This window comes from Podarcis vaucheri (assembly GCF_965113315.1).
Source record: "Podarcis vaucheri genome assembly, chromosome: 1".
Classification (NCBI taxonomy): Eukaryota; Metazoa; Chordata; class Lepidosauria; order Squamata; family Lacertidae; genus Podarcis; species Podarcis vaucheri.
This window is the reverse complement of record NC_138759.1, coordinates 90,280,257-90,304,297: the sequence shown is the minus strand read 5'-3', so window position 1 is coordinate 90,304,297 and position 24,041 is coordinate 90,280,257. Positions and strand designations below refer to the sequence as shown.

At 45.5% G+C, this 24,041-nt stretch overlaps 1 protein-coding gene across 2 annotated transcripts in view; it reads right to left on the bottom strand.

The window, feature by feature from the left end:
• Positions 1–97: 97 nt before the first annotated feature.
• Positions 98–24,041, bottom strand: part of IGFBP2 (insulin like growth factor binding protein 2) — a 65,404-nt gene continuing 41,460 nt past the window's right edge. Inside the window, exons 2-4 of one of the 2 annotated variants that reach the window (XM_082238615.1) lie at positions 10,434–10,633; positions 6,215–6,355; positions 98–2,880 (exon numbers count right to left, since the gene is read on the bottom strand). In XM_082238615.1, the coding sequence (XP_082094741.1) occupies positions 2,713–2,880; positions 6,215–6,355; positions 10,434–10,633 (509 nt within the window). In that variant the 3' untranslated portion in view covers positions 98–2,712. The remainder of the gene's footprint in view (positions 2,881–6,214; positions 6,356–10,433; positions 10,634–24,041) is intronic. The other variant, XM_082238616.1, reaches the window with a different exon arrangement.

The following is a 24,041-nucleotide window of genomic DNA, read 5'->3' as shown; positions in this document are numbered from 1 at the left end:
TGGATTAAGTTTGAGAACGAAGGTACCATTAAGCTGGCTCACCTGGTGAGTGCTGATGCTCTCGCCCACAATACAATAAACTGCAGGATGACACATGTTTTGTTTGGCATCCCATTTAATTTATTCCAACTTTCTCACAATTTAGCAATCAAAACAAAATAGAAAAAAAGCATTGTGATTTCTAAACAGGAGTACAAATTTCAGTCGTGAGCTGATGCTTGTGATGTTCAAATTCCTCTTCAATGTGTATCAACCACAAAGAGCACCATCTGCCCCCTTATAATTACTAGGTGTTGCAGTACGGAATCTGGATGCCTCTCAGAGGGGGAAAACCCAACAAAACCAGAAACATACATTTATGCCCCCAGAACGTGGAGGTGCTTTGATGTCCTTACTGATGCTGAATGCTCCACAGTTCTAGGTTTGTACTTAAAAAGAACCTAAAGGTAGCTAAAGGTAAGTTTGAGAGGCAGCTGATGTTCCCCACCAAGGCACTAATACTAATGTTCGTGGGTGCTAAATAGATTGAAAATGGGAAGCAGTAATGAGATTTTTTTTTCCTTTTTGCTGTGTGGGGAATCCCCAAAACAATACCACTTTCTGCTTTATGAGCCTATGGGTTGGGGAAATGCCAGGCAAAATTGCCTTGTACTAAAAAAAAGATAATCTCATCACCATATTAACAGTCTTCATTTCATCCATCCATCATTACAGCAGGCTAGAATGTGCCATATTTTTTATCCAAATGGTCTAATGGGATGGTCATTGAACAATGTCCACTCCTAAAAAGTCTCCAGTGTACTTGAGATCCGTTTCCATCATAACCACTTGCACTGTTGCCCTTGTTCTGTACTTCCTCACAGAGCAGGCACCCTCATTCCACAAACACTTACCTAGCATTTTGCCACACCGCTGTTTTCTCTATCCTGCATAACCCAGCAAACTACTCAATGACTGCTCGCACTGTTTCGCATTAAACATTTAAATTTCTTCCATCTAAACTCTGCCTTGGGGGTGGGGTGGGGAAACCCAACTAAGAAAGTCAATCTCTATGAGTCATTTATTTTAGGGTGGTGTGTGGTGGCGTTTTCACACTGTTCATTTACCACCTCATTTTCACAATGGAGGTGAGAGGGAATAAGAAGAGTAGTTGAAATCACCTCCGATTACTAACTGCTGCATAATGGTTCAAGACACTTCTCTTCCAAGATGGCGGCTAGGACAAGGAAATTGCTCCACTTGTGAAAACGTGGTGGTAAAGTAAAGCACCTGCTGCACACTCATGACATTTGCAGAAAAGGGGGGGAAACTATATTGCTTGGGTTTCCCCCCTCAAAATACTGTATTTCAAAAAACAAAAGCACCCAACCTCCAATGATTATACTAAGTACATGAACCTAGCAGTTGTCCTGTAAATATAAATTGGTATATATAATAAAAGAAAATCTAATTGATCATGCATTTGCTAAATCAGTTTTCAGCATTTGCATGATCCACACAAAAGCCAAATCAAGAGTGTCTGAAACAATATCAGAGAAGCACAATCTATTCTTGAGAACAGCATATTCAACACCACGTCACCCCAGCTCCCAGATATTAATTATTATTCTGTACATGTGTATATATGCATGTGTGTCCATCATCTTCTCAGTCTGCATTTCGGGGGATTACCACACACTGTATAAAGTGTTGTTTACATATTGCATTGCTCACCTGGGTCCCATGCAAAAGGAAGGAGGGACATTGGCAGCAGCTTAAAATGTGGGTTTTAAATGGGTTTTTGCTTCTTGGGCGGGGGGAATAACAACAACTGAATTCTAAGCTTCTTCCCCCAATCTCTGACCCCTCTCTTCCCTGCTTTTGAGTTTAACTCTCATTATAACCTGATCTGAAAGAGCTGACTGCCTAGCATTGACATTTTCTGTGTATTACTGTTTCTTAGGATGCATCAAGACTGAATGCAATACAAGGTCCTACCTAACAGAAAGTTGCCCAGAACTGCAAAATTCTTAAAGAATAAGGCTCCCAGGGCAGGGGAAGAGAAGGGGTTGAACTTCTATGTCAAGTGCAATGCCTTGTGGAAGAAATTAGTGTCAGGAAGTAGCTCCCTCCCACTCTATATGCTTTCTGTGTAGCAATTCCAACTGAGTATGTGCTAGACAAGGATTCTCTTTACCCCCTCTCAATATATGCTACAACCCACACAATAACAGGGGAACAGGTTGTCAGGGCTGTGTGTAGCAGGCAACATGCAGTATTTACAATCTTTGGTCTTTGGTGTGTGTGTATGGCGGGTGGGGGCTGGGGCAATTATTCTCCCATCCAGCATGATCACCCGGGTTCTTTGGAGAGGCCTGGGTAAGCAATTCCACAGCCAAGAGGGAAGGTCAGCTCCCTTGTTTCTCCTGCTTGTTTGCTGCAAGGCTACAAGTGGTCTAATAATCGTGAAACCTCTTAGGCAAAATTTTTTTTTTTAAGGTTTAGAAACCAGTCCCCGCCCCCACCCCTGCCACCAAGCCCCTTTGCAATTCTTCCCCAAGGATTTAAAGGCAAGCAACTGGGAGGCACACGAAGCCCACAAAATGTCGGGACAAGAAAAAAGAGAGAGAGATAAAAATAAGATGCATTGAAACCCATGTAAAATCCAGCGCTGAGGCGAGAGGCCAAGCTGCCTGCCTGCCAGCGAGTGAGAAAGAGAGAGAACACGTCCATCTATTGCACATGCAAAGCATGCGCTCCCCGGTCCTCTTGCTCATGCACAGGGTAGAAGAGGTGGCACTCAGGATCTCCACGGACAGTGGGCGACCCCTGGATGATCTTCCCAGTGTTAGGGTTAACACACCAGCATTCTCCTCGCTGGCCATTCACCGACATCTTGCACTAAAGGTGGAGAAGGGGTGGGGAAGAGAGAGAAGAAGAGAACACCATTGGCTTAGGCAGACTACATGAAATGGAGCACATGGAAAACAAAGCTCTCGAATTTTGTTATGCAGACATTATAGTTGCCGGGTAGTGGAAGCTACACCAGGTGTTTTAGAGCAGCCTGCTGTCTAAACAAAAAGCGAAACGGCCCGCGTCACACAAGGTTTCTTCCTTCACAGACAGGGAAGGGAAGGAGCAGTTTACAACATTCACCTCTAAGAGCAGCACCAATGGGCTGGAGGTGCTGCAAGAATGCAAGGGAAATCGCTGCCTGCAACTGTTGTGCAGTGAGAGCACTGAAGTTTCACTGTAACACTCCATCAATACATCCCATCAAAATATAAAACCACCTCTTGTGGTTTTTTTAAAGGGACCAACATCATATTTAGGGAAAGTCTGAGAAGATGCAAATGTTCTAGTAGGGGCTTTCTCATCTGGTGCAGGTGTGCACTAGGAACAGGTGTGCAAGAGATACACTACTTCTGTACCCACACACCCACCCACGCACCCACCCACCCACTACTTCTACAGTGGATTTAACTTGTGGCTAGGATTCATAAGCATCAGGGATCCTGGAGTGTTCACAGATGTCACCATATGCAGAGCCATAGCTAGGTGATCTTGCACCCCTGGCAGAATCGTCCAGATTGCACCCACTAGCTATGGACAAATTAGTTTTTCTTTCTGCCTCTCCTCCAACCCCCTCCCCATTCAATTCACCCTCTATTTAAAACCATCTATTATGAGGCAATAATCAATATTTATATTTATGGACATATTTTAAAGCCGATTTTGCGCCCCCCAATTGTCTGTACCCCTGGCGGGGGCCCACCTTGCCACCCCCTAGCTATGGCCCCGACCCCATGTAAGGTTTAAATTGGCTTTCCTAATAAGCAGCTGCGATACCAGTTTCCTGGTGGGAAACAGGAGAGGAACATGTGTAGCAAAGGAAAGAGGGAGGGGGAGCTTCATGGAAAGGGGTGGGAAAGAGTGGTCTGGAAAGGAAAAACTCTGCTAACAGTATATTTTAGCAAAGATCACTCTTTTCACATGCTACCATGCATCAACTGCAAAAAATGTGACAACAGTGGGAAGTTATGTCATTAGCACTTGACATTTCAAAAGAGAAATTCAGCAGTAAAGTGTTTAGCAGTGGAGTTAATGCACTCAGCGTATGGAATGCAGAAAACGATGAGCAATTCTTATACTCATTGGCTAGGACAACTTACAGGCCTCTGACATTTCAATTTAATGCATAAGGGAACTGAGACTCAGAGACTGGGACTTGTCCTGAAGGTCCTTAGCAGATTCATTGCTAAGAAGGATTTGACTATCCTAGCTCTTGAACCAGTAAGCATAGCGCTAATAGAAAGCAAATGAACAAGGCATCTATAAATACATGTGTCTGTAATACCAGTGTGAGCAACCAAACTTCAGGCAATACTGTTTTTCTTTTTCTCTTTGTGGCAGGGATGAACATGACGGGCAAGGGCTGTACAGGTCCGAACTATGTATGTACCTGCCTGCTTCCTGAGTCGATGGAAAATGTTGGTGCAAGACAAGGCAGTGTGAAGAGCAAATTTCACTCAGCACAGCTAAATCCCTTTAGGGAACTAATTCATTTATGGGGGATTAGCCACAGCTGTGGGGTGTGGGCCTTGCAAGGTAATTAGAACCTTGGGGGAATCAAGGTTGCTGCTTTCATCTCCCCCAAATGGGGAAAGTTCCATCAAAGCAACCACACCCTACATTTAGGTCCACACCCAGCTTGTCCAGCAGGACTAATAAATAAAAAAAATTATGCTTGCTAGCCTTAGAAAGGGAAAAAGCAGAGATATACATCTGCCAAGTCAACCTTTAGAGAATAACAGGTAAGAGACACCAGATTGGACCAGAAACAGGGGTGGAGGAAGGGGGGGTGCAGTGGATGTGGGCCGCCCTGGGTGTCACCACTGAGGGGGTGTGTGACAAAATGCCGGGCAGCACTCACCATGGGGCCTGCAACGTGCCTGAGCCATGCATCTCTCCTGGGAGAGACGTAGTGGCTTGAGCACGTGCAGGCTCCGTGCTGCCCAAATGGCCCACTTGCTGCCTCCCCCCAGCTATAGGGCGGCTGAGTGGGAGGAGGTAGGCAGACTCCAGAGGCCCCACCCTCACCCTGCCCCTATGGATGGCTCGCCCTGTCCCTGGGCGCACTGCCCCAGGTGCCTGAGCGGCTTCCTCCGTCGCTGACCAGAAGTATACTCCTAGCTCCATATTCCTGAGAGCTGCTGCTGCACTTATGCCTTATTGCTTGGGTCAGCAGGATTCAGGGTCTAGAAAGCCCTTAGAGCTTGATCCACACAGAATTGCCTTCAAACTCAAAACTTTGTGAGCTGAAGTCCCCTCAAATGCCATTTCAAAGAACTGGCGGGCATATTTTTGGTGTGCTTTATCTCCAACCAAAAGTTGAGGTTCTGGATTGAACATGGGATGTGGTACAAGGTCAGCTGCTAACCTAGAAGTACAGTTCCTGCCTGCTGACCAGGAGAGCCCCATTACCTTCAGAAGGTCGCCATTGTTGCCACAGTCCCATGCCCAAGTGATTACATAGAATCATTGCCACAAGGCTTCCTAAGGCCTGCTTGGCGTCCTGACCTCTCACCCCCTGATAAACTTCAACCAAGATGTCAACTGAACTCTTATTTCATTCCTGCTCATGAGTGGACAATGAGTTTCCGAACAAGGTTTGTAAGTGAAATATGCTTGTTGTTGAGTGGCACATAGGCTGAAAGGAAGACTGGTAGATGTATCTACCAGATTTAGGATTCATACAACCATTCTGTATTCCAGATACAGTACATCCTTGGGACCTGTAAGACTGGATGCAGGAAAGCAGGCAATTTCTGCCACTTGGCAAACAAACAACAGGAAAAGTGGGGCTTTCTCTCACACCATTACGATTTCCCCATGAGCTTTAAGAGCAGCAATAGCCAATGTGGTGCCCTCCAAATGTTGTTGGGACTCCTAACCCCATCAGCCTCAGCGAACATGGCCAATGGCCATGGATTATGGGAATTGTAGGTTCTGAAGAACACTGTGTTGGCTGCTAGAGAGCATATCCGAAAGGATATTCATATGGTATTCAAACATGCCAAGAGTCCTGTGCTGCCCATGCTGATCTCTGTTTAGACATGCTGACCTGCAGAAACCGGAACCGGCTGAACCACCCTGCATACCTTGATCAGCACTGGTGATCCCTCAAATGACAGTTGTCTGAAGGACCCTGCCCCCAATCACCCTCTGCACTTGCCTGTTTGAGATTGTAAAGGCCTTGCTTGTCGCAGTTTGGGATATTTAGGGAATAGAGGTGCTCCAACGGACCGCGTTCATCTGGCAGGCGCATGGTTGAGATGCGTTCCAAGACTTGATCTAATTCCTGTTGGCAGGGGGTCTGCAAATGGTCAAGAAAGCAGAAGAAAAACAAATGAGGAAATCAGGCAGGGCCCAGTTGGCACAATGGAGACAACAATGGCTTTCGCCTTCTGACACATGCAGGATTTAAGTTCTTGCTTAGGGTGGCTATGCACGTTCCGCCCCAAAACCCACACCCGACTCCTTTTCATCCCAAAGCATCAGAAAAAGTATTCTAGCACACCTCACTCCGCCTGTAGTCATACTGTCTCAAGGCTGTTGAACATTTGCCAGAAAGGATCAAAGTGTTATGACCCAATGGTGATTTGCCCAAGGCCCAAAGACACAACACACTTGGTATATATGCAGCTCATGTCACTCAGTGTCAATTGATTTGAAATAACTGGCTTGCATCATCTTTGATTAATGGATATGAAAACAAAAACGATACAAGGGGATAATGTAACAAGGATGATTTTCTGGTCTTCTGAATATACTTCTTTATAGACAGGGCTGGGAAGAAGAACTATTGAGAGCTCTTTGCAAATATTTGTGCTTTAAGACAGTTTTCTACCATTTCTTTCTTAGAAGAATCATAGAAGGGTAGTTACATGCCCAATTTCCATGGAGATTCTCCCTGTGCCAGTAAAATTGCAAACTTAAGTTGATCAAATTCAACCTCTTCTCAGGGGGAACTTTGATTTATAGCCCCAAAACAAAGTTCAAACACTGGAGAGAAATCAACATCCACTACACTTATTAAAAAGCACCAACGAGTAGCTCCTCGAACTATGGGAATAAAAAGATAGTTTTTTGTTTTATAAAAAAATGAAACCCACAAACCCCAATCTTCATGTTCCACCAATTTTGGACAAATCATTGTCTCCTTAAAACCTTCTAAAATAGTAATGGGGCCAGGCTGATCATCCCTCCTGTGATTTGAACACTATTCTGAAGAGTGACTGGAGAGGGAGAAAGAGAACCTACAGCTTCATATTAACTGGCTAAATTTTGAGTTTAGCGCCACTATAGGGAATATGCCACGGGTGGCATTAACCCACCAACTGCCTGTATACACTGAGAAGAATGGAAACACTTATAAGAACCACAGTGCTACGATGGGAATATGGTGCCCTTCAGACATTAGAGGGTTGTTCTCCATAGCAGAGAACCTCTTATGACGCTTCTATGATGGATTTATTTCTATACCGCTATATCTTAGAATGTCAGGGAAGTGTGCAATGCTAACATATAAAACACCAATTAAAAAAAACCAAAAATACAGATAGTCTTTAAGGCAGCTGGCTAATCAAATATAAAAATTATACAGCTGCAACTGACTGTCTGCATTAAGAAGTTTTCAAGAGATGCCCAAGGATGCCTGTGGAATTTCTGCTTTATCTTGTGGGACTAATCACAGTAAATGCCCGACTTTAGCTGAGGTTGGTCAGGGCTCTGTAACTCAGGGGGACAACTAGCAGGGATCCTCTGGATGATTGGGCTGGGATAGAAGGGCTCAGGCAGTCCCTATCAGCCCTCCCTGCATGGAGACACTTGATCACATGGGTCTTTCCAAGGTTGATCATCTGTGATTGCAGCCTTTTAAATGCTAGGGGGCACATAGGGAGAACCCATGGCAAAACACCCCCCAACTAGGCTCCTGTACAGTTTTAAGAAGGGCACCGGTGTTCTGGGATTCTTAGAATCAGAAGAGTTGGAAGGGACCCCAAGGGTCATCTAGTCCAACCGTCTGCAATGCAGGAAGATGCAGCTGTCCCTTATGAGGCTCGAACCTGCGACCTTGGTATTATCAGCACCACGCTCGAACCAACTGAGCTATCCTTGTGATCATACGATATAGCCTTGCTATTTGCCACAGAGTTCAGCTCTCTGAGATCTTTCAACTTTTATTTTCTTAACAACAACGGTAACATGTTCCTGACTCTTTGGGCTGTGGAAAAATAGGAACTGAATGGGAAAACAACTGATGAAATCAAAAGAGGCAGAGGGTGCTGTAAAGAGTTTCCAATAGTTAGGAAACAAAGTTATGGCACTGTGTGTTACTCTTTACCCTTTTATCCCATGGCTAATGGTAGCATCTGAAGAAATGCTACAGAAAAAGAAAATCCACGTAACATGTTCCTGCTCTGCATAAGTGATGTACAGACAGCAGAATTCAGCTCCTCTTGGCTTGGATGTTAGGTTATAGTGTGGCCCAAAAATTGGGATATTTTTAGCACACAGTTTATATATACACATATCCCTGGCTATGCTGCTGGTGGTAATGTGACATTTTATATTGCCTCAGGTTGTAATATCCAGTCCGGGAGTGTGCACAAAATCAGTTCCTCCAGTTATCATGGAGGGCAAACATTACCATTTTGTATGCGTCTTGATTCACTGCTCTGCAAGCTAATATGCATGTACTGTGAGAGACTAAGCTCCCCCACCACCCCGATGCTACCTTCTAATTCCCAGTGGCATTTGGTCATGTACTGTATATGGGATCCTCTTCAGCTACCATGGCTTTCTTATGGTATCAACCATGCCCAGGAAGTTGCTGCTTCAGCTGCAATGTTTAACACTACCTGGCATACATAATGCAATCATCCTATTGAGACACTCCATAATCCCGCCAATAGACCCCAGACCAGGAAACACATTGTATGATGGTTGGGATCCATTGCTGTTCAAGGTTTAAAATTTTACAGCGTATATAAAGAATGTAAACTTTCAGAACACTCCTAAGCATGCTTACTCAGACATGTTCAGTGGGGCTTACTCCTTAATACTCCAGCCATCTTCATATCAGTGGTAGATCTTGTTCTGGGCAATTAGCTGGGCAAGGAATCTTTCACAGATGAATTGCCACGTTTCTCTTCCCTGTTCTGGGTGGGTGGTTTTATTAAGCTTATCGACTCGTGACACGTGTCTTATCTGATTGGGCCACCAGTACTCTGTCCTTATCTTTTGATTTTCAAGATTGCAAAGGCCACCAACAAGCTGACAGCATGCCAGGTCCCTAAATGCAGCCCGCAGTTGCTTTGAAGAGTCTCTGAAAACCAATTTTAACACTGGTTTACCAGTTTCTGTCCAAGAAAGCATCCTGAGTACCTTTCAGCCACTCGGACTCTGCCTGGAACCCAGCCCGTCAGGGAACAGTGAAGCCAACTAGACCAGCGTGAGTGCGGTAATTAAAAGCACAGAGGAGGAGAATGGAAAACCCCAGGAAAAACAGTAGCAGCAGCAGCAGCCGCACCAAGACTGCTCTGGAGGCATCAAAGCAATGCTGCTCTGGGAGCCTCCAAGAGTTGTGGCTATAAGACCAAAAGCTTATGTAGCATCAGTCCCACCCGACAAGTGGGGGGAGAGGATCCAAAGCTAAATTAGAAAAGCTATTGATAGGAATTATCCCTGCACTCTGGTTAATGATGCCAGCTGTAATCCTGAATGACAACTGTGTGGCAAAGTCCTCCTCCTGGGCCCTGCCAAAATCCATCAATCTCATGAAGAGGTATCTCGTGTTCTGTTTGTTTGGCTCTATTTTCCTCCTCGCTGTGCTGTCTCATCTCTTCCCATGGCCTGGCCCCGATGTAACCTTCAGCACTGTTTACGACGGGAGAGGTGAGTAGAATTCAGTCTCACACAATGAACTTTATTCATTTGACAATCAGAAACTGTGGCTCAACCTCTGGGTTCTCACTCAGGCTCCAAAGAAACTCTCAGCTAGCCCACAAAAGTCTCACAATGAGAAGAGTTCCTGGAAACAGTGGACACCACCCTAGTTTCTCACTCTAGACTTGCTTTTTACAGGCAGGCTTACAGTGGCTGGTACTTTCTCAGGTAGCCCAACAGCTGTGTCCCACTGTTGAGTTTCCTAGGGGGTCCAGATGATGGGAAAAGCTCCCACTCCTCTACTCACAGCACATTCTTCACTCTCTGCAAGTCTCATCCAGCTACTAATGGAGACTAGGGGCAGGGGTGCCTCTGACAGCTAGAGAAAAAGCTCATCAAGTGATCATCTTCAAACTACATATAGTCCCACCCCCCTCAAAGAAGAATAACATGTTGCACCCTTTCGAGGGACTTGAAGACCACCTCCCGCACCCATTGTTTACCTCACTCACCCTGACTGATGGCGAGTGGAGGTGGTGCTTGGTAGGCTTGCCCAGCTGTTTTTGCTGCTCATTCACCTTCTCACGGATGACGGCGAACTCCTTGCCATTTTTAGGGGGCTTTATCCGTCCACCGCCACTCACCACACTGGAGGCGGCATCCACCACATTCTCTGCAATAGATACTTCAGTATGTTCCTCATCTACACAGACAAAAAAAGAAAAGGAGGGTGGGAGAAGAAAGAAAAGGGGCATCAGCAAGGCTTCTTTCCAGCTGGAACCCAGTTCCGGCACCTCTCAGGTGGGCGCCAATGCCATTATAAGAGAACAAGGGTGAGTTCATGGTGAGTTCTGGCACCTCTTTTTCTAGAAAAATTAACACTGGTGTGTTAGTTATGTTAGCCGCAGAACCCAAATGCTCTGCCCAGGGATGCCCACAATGGAACAAATGGGGGAAATCCACACAGGCCCACAGTGAGAAGAAGAAGAAGAAGAGTTTGGACTTGATATCCCACCTTTCACTCCCCTTAAGGAGTCTCAAAGCGGCTAACAATCTCCTTTCCCTTCCTCCCCCACAACAAACACTCTGTGAGGTGAGTGAGGCCGAGAGACTTCAGAGAAGTGTGACTAGCCCAAGGTCACCCAGCAGCTGCATGTGGAGAAGCAGGGAAGCGAACCCGGTTCACCAGATTACGAGTCCACCGCTCTTAACTACTACACCACGCTGGCTCTCAGCGTGGGATATGAACTCCAGTCACAGCTATGTGGAAGTGGCATCCCAGCTGTGTGAGATTCCAAAAAACTCCCCCCTCCCCATTCCAGCCTTTAAATGCTTAGTTACACAAATTGTCAAAAGTATTTAATAATGCATTTATTTCAAATCAGAAGTCGCACATGTCTGAACCACAGGAGACAATTTGGCTAAGCGTGCAGAACATCATGTCCCATTTATACTGTAAAGAGAAAGAATTTTTTTTTTTAATGGATAAGCTAAGCATCTTGGTCTTTTAGCAACACCCGATCCTTTGATTATCCTCTCCCCCCCCCGCCCCCCAGTTCAGATACTGTGGGCCAAGTTCATTCCTGACCTGTCACCCTCAGGCTTTCAAGAGGTTCCAAAGCAGAATCTGAGCTGAACTTAGCCAAGTGGCTCAAGGGGATGGGGGGGGTGTTTGAGGGTCAAATATTTACCCCTAAGGACTCTAATTAAATAATAATAAAAAAGAGGCCCATTTTGGAAAATAAGTAAAGAGAACCAAAAAAGGGAGAAAGCAACTAGATGAGAAATCACGCCAAGAATACAAAAAGAAAGCAACATAACAAAGCAGGCCTTGTATTGTTTATAAACAAATTCCCTATCTCATCATGTAACTGAAATCAAATATACAAGATTGTATAACAAATGTAAAGCTCCCCTACAAGATTTTAATGAAAGGCCAGGAAGGGGAGGATGGGTCATCATTCAAGTCATGGCTGAGCTGAAAATATTCACGATTTTAATGACTAGGGGTGGGGGGCAGCGTAGAAAAGGGTCTCTTGTTCTGCTACCTTCATCAACACTTCCAAGCAAAAATTTCCACTGTTTCTTCAATGTGTCAAAATGTGAACTTTTTTTTTCTTTTGCCCAACAGACAAATCTGATTGGCTATGTCATGAGTTAGTTCTATTTCACTGAAGCTGCTATTTCTGACCCAGAAAGATCAGAGCCAGTGGCCTAGTCCATTCTGCCTTAACCAGCAACCTATGGCATCTAGTTTTGATTTCAACAGAAGTCAGCTGAATTTGGACCAGTAGCTATTTGGATGTTGCCAACTCCAGACCAGACTTTTTACAGGCTGTTTCTATGTGTTTCTATGGTCAGGCTCAGTACAGATTGGCTGCCAAAGCCTGACCTCACCTGGCTGGTGTAGGAGCATGCATGGAAACATCAAAAATTCACGGACAACTGTTGACTGTGATTTGGCAAAGATCCAGCTGCTCCAAATCTCTTATGCAGAACCTCAACTGTCTTTCTGGCCCATATGACCCCTAAATATGGCACAGTTGGAAAATATGGCTAGCAGTGCTGCCCAATTTTTCACAATTAGTGTGACAAATTCAGCTGCGTTTTCACAGTTCTCCCAGGGCTGAGCTGGAGGCATACCAGGAATCCGACCTGGAGTACCCGTTATGTGTTCTCCAACCCAAAATCCCTGCAGTCTGTTGCTGGAATTTGGAGATTGTCCTGGCATGCAGCTGGCATAGTTCCTTTGATCAAGTCTTCATAGAAGATCAGGGTCCAATTTTGTTGCGCTTTAATGCCTGGGCTGTCCAATCCAATGGTATCATATGGCTCACCTGTCCACCAGGGTCAACATTTCAAATTATTACCACCATCTAGCCTAAAATGGGGATGTGGGTGCCGCTGTGGGTTAAACCACAGAGCCTAGGACTTGCTGATCAGAAGGTCGGCGGTTCGAATCCCCGCGACGGGGTGAGCTCCCATTGCTCAGTCCCTGCTCCTGCCAACTTAGCAGTTTGAAAGCACGAAGTGCAAGTAGATAAATAGGTACCGCTCCAGCGGGAAGGTAAACAGTGCTTCCATGTGCTGCTTTGGTTCACCATGCTGGCTTAGTCATGCAGGCCACATGACCTGGAAGCTGTACGCCAGCTCCCTCGGCCAATAAAGCGAGATGAGCACTGCAACCCCAGAGTAGGTAACGACTGGACCTAATGATCAGGGGTCCCTTTACCTTTTTAGCCTAAAATAGTCTGCTGGGTACTTACCAAGGTAGCTTCCTTCCAGTCCAAGATCATGAAGTCCCTTGTATATTTATTGTATCACGCTGAGTTTGTTTTGTTTAAAAATACAATCAAGCAGTCCACTGGAACCTTGGTTCTTGAACAGCTTACTTGATGCTCCCAAACCCCGAAACCCTGGAAGTAAGTGTTCCAGTTTTCGAACGTTTTTTGGTAGCCGAACGTCCAATGCAGCTTCTGCTGGAGTGCAGGAAGCTCCTGCAGCCAAGTGGAAGCCGCGCCTTGGTTTTCAAACGTTTCAGAAGTCGAACGGACATCCAGAATGGATTAAGTTTGAGAACCATGGTTCCACTGTATATAAATTATATGATTTGGGAAGCGATTAAAAAACCGAAGAGTAGAATCCAATACAGCACTAAGTGGATGTTCCATCAGCGCAAGGATTTCTGATTGTCCAACAGATCGTTCATCCTCTCTCCTCCCATTGCTTGCCCCTAAATTTGTTCTAGGGGTTACCCACAACCCATGGAGCAAGCAGAGGCACCAACTTGCACCAAAGATTGAGGGAGCCATGTGACGTTTTGACAGGGGCCAGGGGACAGAGCTGAATGCAGTGGCCATCAGCTCCTCCTCTCTTGGGCTCGGCAGCCTTCCATGGGAGGAGGAGGAAGAGGAGGAGCCAGACACTGAAGCCATGCTTGGCTCTGCACTTGGCCTCCACCACCTGATGGTAGAGGACACTGGAGGGACCACTCCCCAAAAGTATTGGGGGCCCAAAACTGCTCAGTCCTCTGAAGTTGGCACTGGGAGCAGAGGTGGAAACTCTCATGGCACAAGTCGAAGTCCTTATGTTGACAGAATAGGGCAGGTGAATAATGCCTCAAATAAATTAATGAACTCTCCCTCCCAGCATGCCCTGCTGCCAAGATCCATAATGGGGTTTGACCACTTGTGGCCCTCTAAATAGAGCTGCTCTGCAGCTCCCATAAATCCTGACCGAATGGGTCATCTTGGGTAAATCTTGTCAAATGGGGCTGACGGCAAGTGGAGTTCAACAAGATATGGAAGGCCACAAATCTATAGCATCAACCTGCTCCAACAGCTTGCATCAGGGGATGATACTAATGCATGACATTGGCACATATTTTTTTTTTAAAAAAGATAATCACCTGATGATCCAGCCATCATTGCATGGTTGGATTTGTGCTTAGCTCAAAGCGTTAACTATGCAAAAGCTGAAGATCTGGAACTCAAGACTGGTCAAGAGCCTTCCAGATAAGTGATGCAATATTAACCCCACTCTGCCTCCTCCCCCAATGCATTATCTTCCACTGCTGTCCGGTCTTTTCAGCATAACTGTGAGAGTAGAAAAGGGATTGCTAAGCAGGAGAATGAACAGTATGTTCCAATGGGTGGTTGCTTAGCAAGTTCCTCTGGTTGTCCCGGACGGTTGCTGGCACAGGGATGATCCAAATGGGCATCCCGTGGCCTCCTTTGGCTGTCACCTCCCCCCAGGAAGTGCTTTCAAGCCCTTCAAAAGCACATGGAAACGGCAGCTTTGACAATCCCTCTTCAGCACGAGCAAATCCAGCTTTTAGCAGCATGCCCTACTTGCCCGTTTTGCTCGCTTTCCATCGCTGAAGGTACATATTGGGGGCCTGAACAATGCACTCATTCTTCCCATCCTTCCCCGAGCTGGTGTGATGCAGTCTTCCCCATTCACTCAATTTATAGCCCAGAATACATGTCCCAGCCCTGATGCTTTGCGGCACCATTCCCGCACCAACCTTTTCTGAACTTCTGCTGGGAACCTTGGGCAGCAAAAGTCTCAAGTCCGTATGGAGAGAGCAAGATTAGGGAGGATCTCTCCTGCTTTTGCAATGTCTGCTCCGATGACTATTTAAATGCACTGGCAGAAGTTGAACTTGGCACTGAATCACTGTGGAGGCAACCTGCTTTGCCCTGGATATGACCGCAATGGGACTCTGAGTCCCATTAGTCCCATAGCAAGAAAGCTATGTTTATTGCAGGAAATACATGCTTGATAGGGGAAAGATCCTAGTTCTAGGTAACTAAGGAGGAGAATGCAAAAATCTACACTTGCTCTTGCATCTTAGATGGAGAGAGAGCCAAAACAGACATCACTCCCCTAAGGCAAGGCATGCAGAAGAAAGAAGTAGCAAAATTGAGGTTAGCAGCCTTAAGAGTATCTTTCTAGCCCTCAAGGAGGGTTAGCAAAGGTTAAAGAACAGTATAGGAAGCATGGAGGCCCCCCTCTCTATCTGCTCTTTCCCATGCAGATATATCAGCCTCCAGTGCAAGCCCAGTTGCATCCCAACACTTCCAGCATGTTTTAGTCCAGTATAGTGGTCACCTTTAAGCAAACAACATTCCTGTGCCTCACAGTTGTTCTCAAATCTTGTCATAGCAAAATCACCTATAAACCAAGAGAAAAAAATGGAGGCACTGTGGGTGAGTAGCTCCCATGTCCAAGAAATTGGTCAGTGCCTACCCTGGATGGGGTTGCACTTCCCCACAGGAGCAGGAGGGGGTTGCTTCTGAATTCAGCTCTGGCATTGTAGACTCAGGTAGCCTCAGTGACTAGAAATGCCTTTTACCAACTGTGACTTGTTCAACAGCTATGGGCATTCCTGGACTGGGAAAGCCTACTCACAGTAGTTAATGCAATGGTTACTTCAAGACTGGATTACTGCAATGCCCTCCATGTGGAGAATCCCTTGCACTTGATCCGGGAGCTTCAGCTAGTGAAGAAGACTGCAGCATGATTGGTGACGGGAGCGAGGCCTTGTCAGCATAAAACACCTGTGCTCAGAGGTCTGCACTGGCTGCAGATTTGACACCAGGCCAAGTTCAAGGTGTTAATATTAGCATTTTCATTTTTGTATGCTACAAAGGAAGGGTCGTGAGTTTTTCTTGATTTTATCTTTTTGCAAACTGCCTTGAGATTTTTGATCAAGTGGTGCATAAATTTTATTAAATAAATAAAATTAACACACACTTTTTGAGACTATTTGGGCATCACATCCTTTTGAGTGAGATTGGTTCTCACCCTGGCAGGCAGGAAGTAGGAATACCTCAGCTAAACCATAGTTTAGTTCTGAAAACTGTCTTAAAGAGCAGGACTCAGCTCCTAAGGGGTCACCACTAAGGGCTGCTTTGCACATTACAGAATGCTGTGGGGGCCAAGACGCTTGCTCTCCCACCCCACCCAAATTTCCACAAACACCCCCTCTAGATACATTTCCCACCACACCACATCCACCCTGCTTGTCCTGGAGTGTTCTGCTTTTCAAGGGACAGAAGTGAACAAAATGGGGCAGGAAAAAGTCTTTGTGTAAAGAATCACACACTCACGTTCCTTTGGATCCAAGCCATAAGTCTCCCCCACCCCACCCTCACCAGGATGTGTACATAGTATATACACCAGCACAAGCACACACAAAGGGAATTTGTGGCTGCTCATGATTTCCTAGCAACCATGTGTGAAGTGGCCACTAACTAAACACAGCTAGCGCCCACCCCTCATTTGGGAGATATGAGACAGACAGAGAGAGAGAGGGGGGGGGATTTTGCAGCCAATGGGGTAAGGCTTCCAACAGACACGTCCAAGTTACAGGCTATGTATGTTTGCTGCCTATCTAACCTCTGCTGACAGGAGGTGGCATATGGCAGCTATGTGCTTCCACAAAAGTGACAAAAAGAGAGGTCCCCATGCCTTCAGTGATACAATTTGACCTCAGGAACCCACAACTGAATATTTTAGTATAGGTTTTGGGAAGGACAGAGTGCAGTATGGCCAGAAGTCTGACTTTCCACTCAAGAAATTGAAGCCAGAGAGGGGGGGAAATTCCACATATAATACTTTTTTTTTCCAAGACGTACATACACCAAAATATCAAATAAGTGCTCCACCCTACCCTTTTATTTCTGTCTGCGTGTCCATCTTTGATTTTGTCCACTTTACCTCCTCAGCCACACTGGCTTCAGCAGAATGTATTTAAATATTGTTAGCTTTGAAACCACATCACACTTTTCCACTGTCTATTTTCCAGACAGTGGTTCTGCCCAGGGCGTTACCCTCCCCTCCCCCTTTTCCTTTCCGCATTTCACTTTGCATTTTCTCCGTCTGCCTTTTCTTAAGGTCACTCATGAGGAACTTTTAATCAGTGATTCTATGTCCCATATAGACCAAATCAAATCTGGTTCCATCCACTTGCAGGGCACTCCACTTAGATCGTTTACTTTAAGCTTAAGGAGGAGCTGCAGATCTCAGACTATGAGAAAAGGAAAAGGAAATATTTGCCACATCTGATAAAGTGGACTGGGTCTCACTACTCAACCTGCCCAAATGGCCTCTCCAAAACGAACTCTGACCTCTAGAGCAAAATTTGCAATCACCAGAATGCCAGTTGTCATTCTTTTAAGAAAGCAAGTTCTTGTGATGTTCCATTTTAGGTAATAAAAGACTTGGAAACATATGGGCAGCATTTGGTGAGGGTTCGGAGACAATAGAGGAGGCTCCATAGATTTCAGGAAAATTGAGAAGGGGGTCACAATTAGCCCCAGTTTGGCTCAATCTAGAGCTTGGAATATATGGCAACCCATGATTCGGGTGCATGGAAGAATCATGAAATCAATCCTCATGCCAAACATCATTTTAAAAATCAGCTAGCAGCAGACCACAGAGCCTAGGACTTGCCGATCAGAAGGTCGGAGGCTCGAATCCCCATGATGGGGTGAGCTCCCGTTGCTTGGTTCCAGCTCCTGCCAACCTAGCAGTTCGAAAGCACCTCAAAGTGCAAGTAGATAAATAGGTACCGCTCCGGCGGGAAGGTAAATGGCATTTTCGTGTGCTGCTCTGGTTCACCAGAAGCGGCTTAGTCATGCTGGCCACATGACGTGGAAGCTGTATGCCGGCTCCCTCGGCCAATAAAGCGGGATGAGTGCTGCAACCCCAGGGTCGGCCATGACTGGACCTAATGGTCAGGGGTCTCTTTACCTTTACCTTTAACCTCCCTGCAAATAAATAAGGATGACTGTTAAATGATCAGGGCATCCAGAAGTATCCTCATCCTGGTGTCCTTTTCACCTGCTCTGTTGCTCTTAAAGTCACAGTGGGGTTCTACTGCCATGAATTTGCATGGACCTGTTTGAATGCCACAGAGTGCCTTAGCTTAGGTTTATTGCACACTCTTTAAAGCTTGTTGCCATCTCCTGCTTTATTCCTTCAACATCGGCCCATTCCCTTTTCTCTGCCTATTGGCTTCCAATCTCAACATTCCCCAGCATCTTCTGCAATTGATTTCCACACCTAGGAAAGCAGCCTTGAATTTCAGTTGGGTGAAAGTTGCTTGATTAGTAAAATACCTATTTGAGAAGCATCAGCTACAAAAAACCAAAATGCCTTGCAATTCATACTCATAAAAGCCAGTGCAGCCCAATGACATTTGTCCAAATCCTTCTTCCATCACACTCTGGCCTTAAAGTCACAATCTTTCAATCTTCATAAAACAGGAATAATAAGGACCTTCCGCACAGGACCAAGACTGTGAAGCACTTGGCCCATTAAAAACAAAACAAGAAGTTATTAATAACACAGCTTTCCTTTCTTCCATTCCTTCATTTTCCATACTCAAAACATCAATGGAACCAGTAATGTGATACAGAATGGAAAAAAATGCTTTGTAACCATTACCATTTCCTTTTCATGATTTACTCACAAAGAACAAAGTCACCCCAATAGTTTCCTCATATTTTTTTAAAAACAGAATTGTTTGTGGGTTCCTCCAGTATGTGCACAGGACAAAGAATTCAGTCTTGGATAAAGAAGACAAGACATCCCAGTGCTTATGCCCAGAAGACAGCAGGACCATCACTAATTTTTTAAAAAGCCAGAATTTAAAAAAATAGTTTAATTTTTTTAAAAATTATTTTAAAATTAACAACCACCACCACCACCTTGCACCTGCTAATCTCCAAGTCTGAGGGAGTGGGACTTCTCTAAAGGGCACAGGCAGCTGCTAGCAGAAGGAAACACTCAACTGGGTTTCCCCAAGCTTGCTATTTTGTGTGTTGCTTGTGCGCTGCTGTTTCATTTGTCCTTCTAAAAATAAATGGACATCATTTATTTCTCAAGACCTGGGTTCTTCAGACCACAGACTTAATTCCCAAGTGGGCCTACTCTCATTTTTCCCCTATATGACACATTTCCTCAGGGTTATTTGGGTCTCTGGTTTGATTCCCCATGTTCCACAACATGGCAAGCTATAATAGGTTGTAAAGTCCACAGTGTGGGCATGCAAACCTCTTCTTTTGTCCCGGCTTCTTACATATCCAGCTGGAGTACTAAGAGAAAGCAAAGCCCTCTTGTGGTCAATGCCCTCCAGCTGGAACTAAGTACAGTATTCAGGTAAATATGAGGCTGTCACTTCAAAATAGCAACTCTGTCTCTCTTACTGCATAATATTGCTATCAGTTTGCGGGGTGCCTAGACTCCCCTTCTAATTCTTGGGTGCCAGACACTGGATTTAGCATGTGGAAATACAAGCCAGGAGACAGCCCGGTGATGGAGCAAGTGGGAGCCCCCCTCCCCAATTCAGAATTAGTTAGAAAGACAAAAGCCTTTGAAGTAGAGTTCTAAAGCAGTGGTTTTTAGGATTGCTGCTGGGGATGATGTGGGTTGGGGGCAAAATAGCTGCAGTCAGTTAAAGACAGCAGACAGGAGAAGAGGGACAGAGGGCAATGGCTAATTTCCACCAGAATCCAAGACTGTGGCCATGGGAGAAGCAATAACCTCTTGAAGCACAATGCTGTGAGCTCCTCTATCATAGGTACAGGTTGTATATATGAATAAATAACCCCCATATCATAAAGACACCACAGTCTCCAATGGACGCCTAGAATCTCGCACTGCTCAGAGATTGAGATGGTGAGTAACAATATTAGAAATATGCAACACATGACATTGAGTTATGGGTCAGAATGAAACACAAGGTTGTTTTTAAGGTATTGGACATGTCTAGGTTTAGCCCTGGGTTGCTAGTTCTTAGTCTAACAAATGAGTATCACACACAGATGCTGCGAAGGACAGTGAATGTAACTTAGGTTTGCATTTCCACTTATACCAACTAATTAACTCCAGTAAATTCTTGCTGAGTAGTGAGGTGTTTGTAGAAAAAAGTAGGGCATCTAAAATCTGTTGGATCAGTGTTCTGGAGCCTTAGGGTTTAAGACATCCCTGGACTACAAATCCCATCATCCCCAGTTAGCTTACCCAATGGTCAGGAGTGATAGGAGCTGTAGTCCACAGCAACAAAGGACAATGAAGAAGAAGAGGTAGGACATAGCTCAGTTGGTAGAGCATGAGCCTCTTAATCTCAGGGTCGTGGGTTTGAGCCCAGATTCCTGCATTGCAAGGAGTTGGACTAGATGACATTTGTGGTCCCTTCCAACTCTACAATTCTATGATTCTAAGAGAGAGGAGGCAGGGACAGAGGCATCTAAGGTGCATCCTCTTGCATAGACACTAAAAAAGGACTGGCACGTCACAGCCAGCACCACCAGCTTCCTTTGCTTTCCACACCTTTAGCTAAACCAAACAATATATTGGTCTCCCTTGCAATGTTTTGGAAAGAGCCAGAGAGTGAAACACACATTTAAAAACTGTTGGGAAATAGGATGAACTATGCCTAATTTCACATCATCTAAACCTCAACCTGAAATATACAGAAAGCCTTTACAAACTCTTTGGGATTGGAAATGGTGCATTCCTATGAGGCTTCTCAACAGAACTTACAGGTTCTTTAATTCCCCTTGAGACCCTCACAAGACAACCTCTCCCCTACCTCTTCGCCTAAAGATAAAGCACATCAGCTGACTGAGAGCAAGCCGGTTAACAGCAAAATCGCTGAATAAAGCTGCCTGCTATGCTCTAGGCACTGGAAGCAAAAGCTGAAGTACGAGCACCTGCAGCTAGTATATAAAATTTCATAGCTCCTAAAAATAAATCCATGCTCTAAAACACTCAGAACCATCCACCGCCCTCAGTTAATAAAAAGGCTGTATTGTGTTACAGCTGTTACAGCTACTACTACATCTGCTAGTGTTTCAAAAGCAGATACGTCTGGCTCAATTGTACTCAGTTTATAGCTACTTTATTTCCATCTCCCGGACAGGTTTATTTTCCCTTTTCTAGTGGAAAACTCCACCTAAGGCGGGCATGAAAAGCACAAGCTGTGATCGTTTGTTTGCCTTGAGCCGGCATTAAAAGCAAGTCCCTTACCCCATCTGAGCTCTGAAACAGATCCTAAATAACCTGGCAGTGTATGCTCCAAATTGGGGACATTTCAAAACACTGACTCTTAACTCCCTAGAGGGGAGGAGCCCAGGCCAACAGTCTTCCAACCAAATGCTGTGAACAAAAGTCACCCGGCTCACCTCACCCAAAGCTTCTGATTTAGCGAAAGTCACAGCACAAAAGAAAACCCAAATTTTGGGTTTTTTTAAAAAAGGAATTAAGCTAGCATGGCTAGGAAAGTCCCTTGTCCAAAACCCTGAAGAACCCCTTGCTAGCTGGAGAGGGCAATAGTGGGTCAAATGAACCATAAGGTATAAAGCAGTTTCACTTGTTTTAATGCTGCCTTGTTCTTCCCTTTCATACACATCCATGAAACTGCTTCTCCCATCAATAGCCTTAGACTGTGGAATCGATTCTGGCTTCAACTTTCAAATGTATTTACAGAATTGCTCCAGTGCGTCCTCTCTTGTAGCCACAGCAAAATCCCTAGCAACCTGCAGGAGAGAGAAGAGCCACAGTAAAACAGGCATGGAGGACCCTTGGCCCCCCAGATGTCACACCAGCCAGCATGGCCAATGAGTCCAGCAACATCTGGATGGCCACAGGTTCTCCATCACTGCAGTAAAGGCTTCACATAAATCCAGGGAATCCATACTCGAGGGATAGAGAAGCAGGAAGCTAAACTGGAGAGAGACACCTCAAGTTTTCAGGCAACATTAGGAATCAGCTATATTACATTTGAAGTGCTCAGTCTTCTCCAAGGGGATCACACGTATAAAATAATGTTAAAAAATGAATGGCACAAGTTAATAAACATCAATCTTCAAAATAGAAGGAATATAGGATATGGCCACAGCACCAACAATTACATCATTTGCTGAGGCTATGTGTCAATAACCTAAATTGCAATACAAGATTCAATTAGGTTGAGTGCTGCACCTCATTACCGCTATTCAAATTTCACACACATCGCTGTCACGCTGCTGAGAACTGCTGCACACCCAATTCCTGGGCTCTGGGCCAAGGCTCCCCTCCATTAGAAACAACAAAACAAAAACACCCTCAAATTATGCTTCCAAGGGTCCTGCCCTTTACCCAACATGTGAAGGTCCCTGGAGGAGGTGGCAGGCGTAGAAAGGGAGCCAGACCACAGAAAGGGGACCCGAGGTGGCCTGCTGCTTGCCTGGTCTAGTGGCCTGGACGTTAACCCAGCCAGAGACAAAAAGGTGGTGTGATAAATAAGCCTGTGCAAACTGCCCTCATTACAATTTGAAACCAGCATTCCCAAACCACTTTTGACTGCTTTGAGAGCCACAGGCCAGTCAAGGTTTTCTTTGTCCCCAGCTAGGTTGCTCTGTTCAAAAACTTGCAAAGCAATGCTAGCTACACACCCATAAAGTATCTTCTAATACATGGGTAGGCAAACTAAGGCCCGGGGGCCGGCCCCAGCCCAATCGTCTTCTAAATCCGGCCCGCGGATTTAGGTCCAGGAATCAATGTGTTTTTACATGAGTAGAATGTGTGCTTTTATTTAAAATGCATTTCATTATTTATACCGTGCCCATTTGCCTGGGTTGCCCCAGCCACTCTGGGCACCTTTATATATAAAAACATAATAAAAGATTTCCCTATACAGGGCTGCCATCAGATGTCTTCTAAAGGTTGCATAGTGACTTATCTCCTTGGCTCCTGGGTTGCATAACTCCATACCCTCCAACATTTAACCAATGAAAACAGGGACATCCTAAGGAAAAGCGGGACATTCAGGGATCAAATCAGAAACTGGGACAGAAATCTGGGACTGTCCTTGAAAAATAGGGACACTTGGAGGGTCTGTCAAGGGAGCCGTGGGCTCAAAATGGTTGAAAACCTCTGCCCTAATCATCTTCCTTAAAACAGTTCTCAAGACCATTGCTCCTGTGGGCAGTGGTGGAACTTCATGCTCTAGCACCGGGGGGTGGGGCGGGGGGTGGTGGAGAGCAGGTGGGGGCGGGGCTGGTGCGCATCCTGGGGGCGGTGTGCTCCCCCTACACTCCTCTTCCTCTGCCAGTGCTTGTGGGGCTATGTGAAAAATGTGCAGTGGCAGCAGGCCTCATCGGGTCTTGTGGCATCTCCCGACAGGAATGACATAATTAGTGTTTGTCACACGTGTAACATCGCATGCACTTGACGAATCTCTCCACCGATGTTGTGCAGAACTTGGTGCCAGTGCTCCTGGGCATTTTTGAATGTGAGCTGCCTTCTTTCAAACAGGCACTTCCGCAGAGCCTCATCATTTAAGCCCCAGACCAGGTGATCATGCAACATCTCTTCGAGGTTCGGGAAATTGCAATGCTGGGTCTAGCGTCTAAGTTCAATAGGGCCAGTACACTGCAGGAAAAGTGAGGGAGGTGCAGGCAAACCGAAGACTCTGTATGGTTTGCCCTTGCAACATTGCCCTTGATTGCTAGTGGGAGTTAAAAGTTAAGTATTCAAAATATTAGCATAAAATATTGCATTATGTCACCATATGAAGGCAGCCCTGTTTAGGGAAGTTTTTAATGTGTGATATTTTA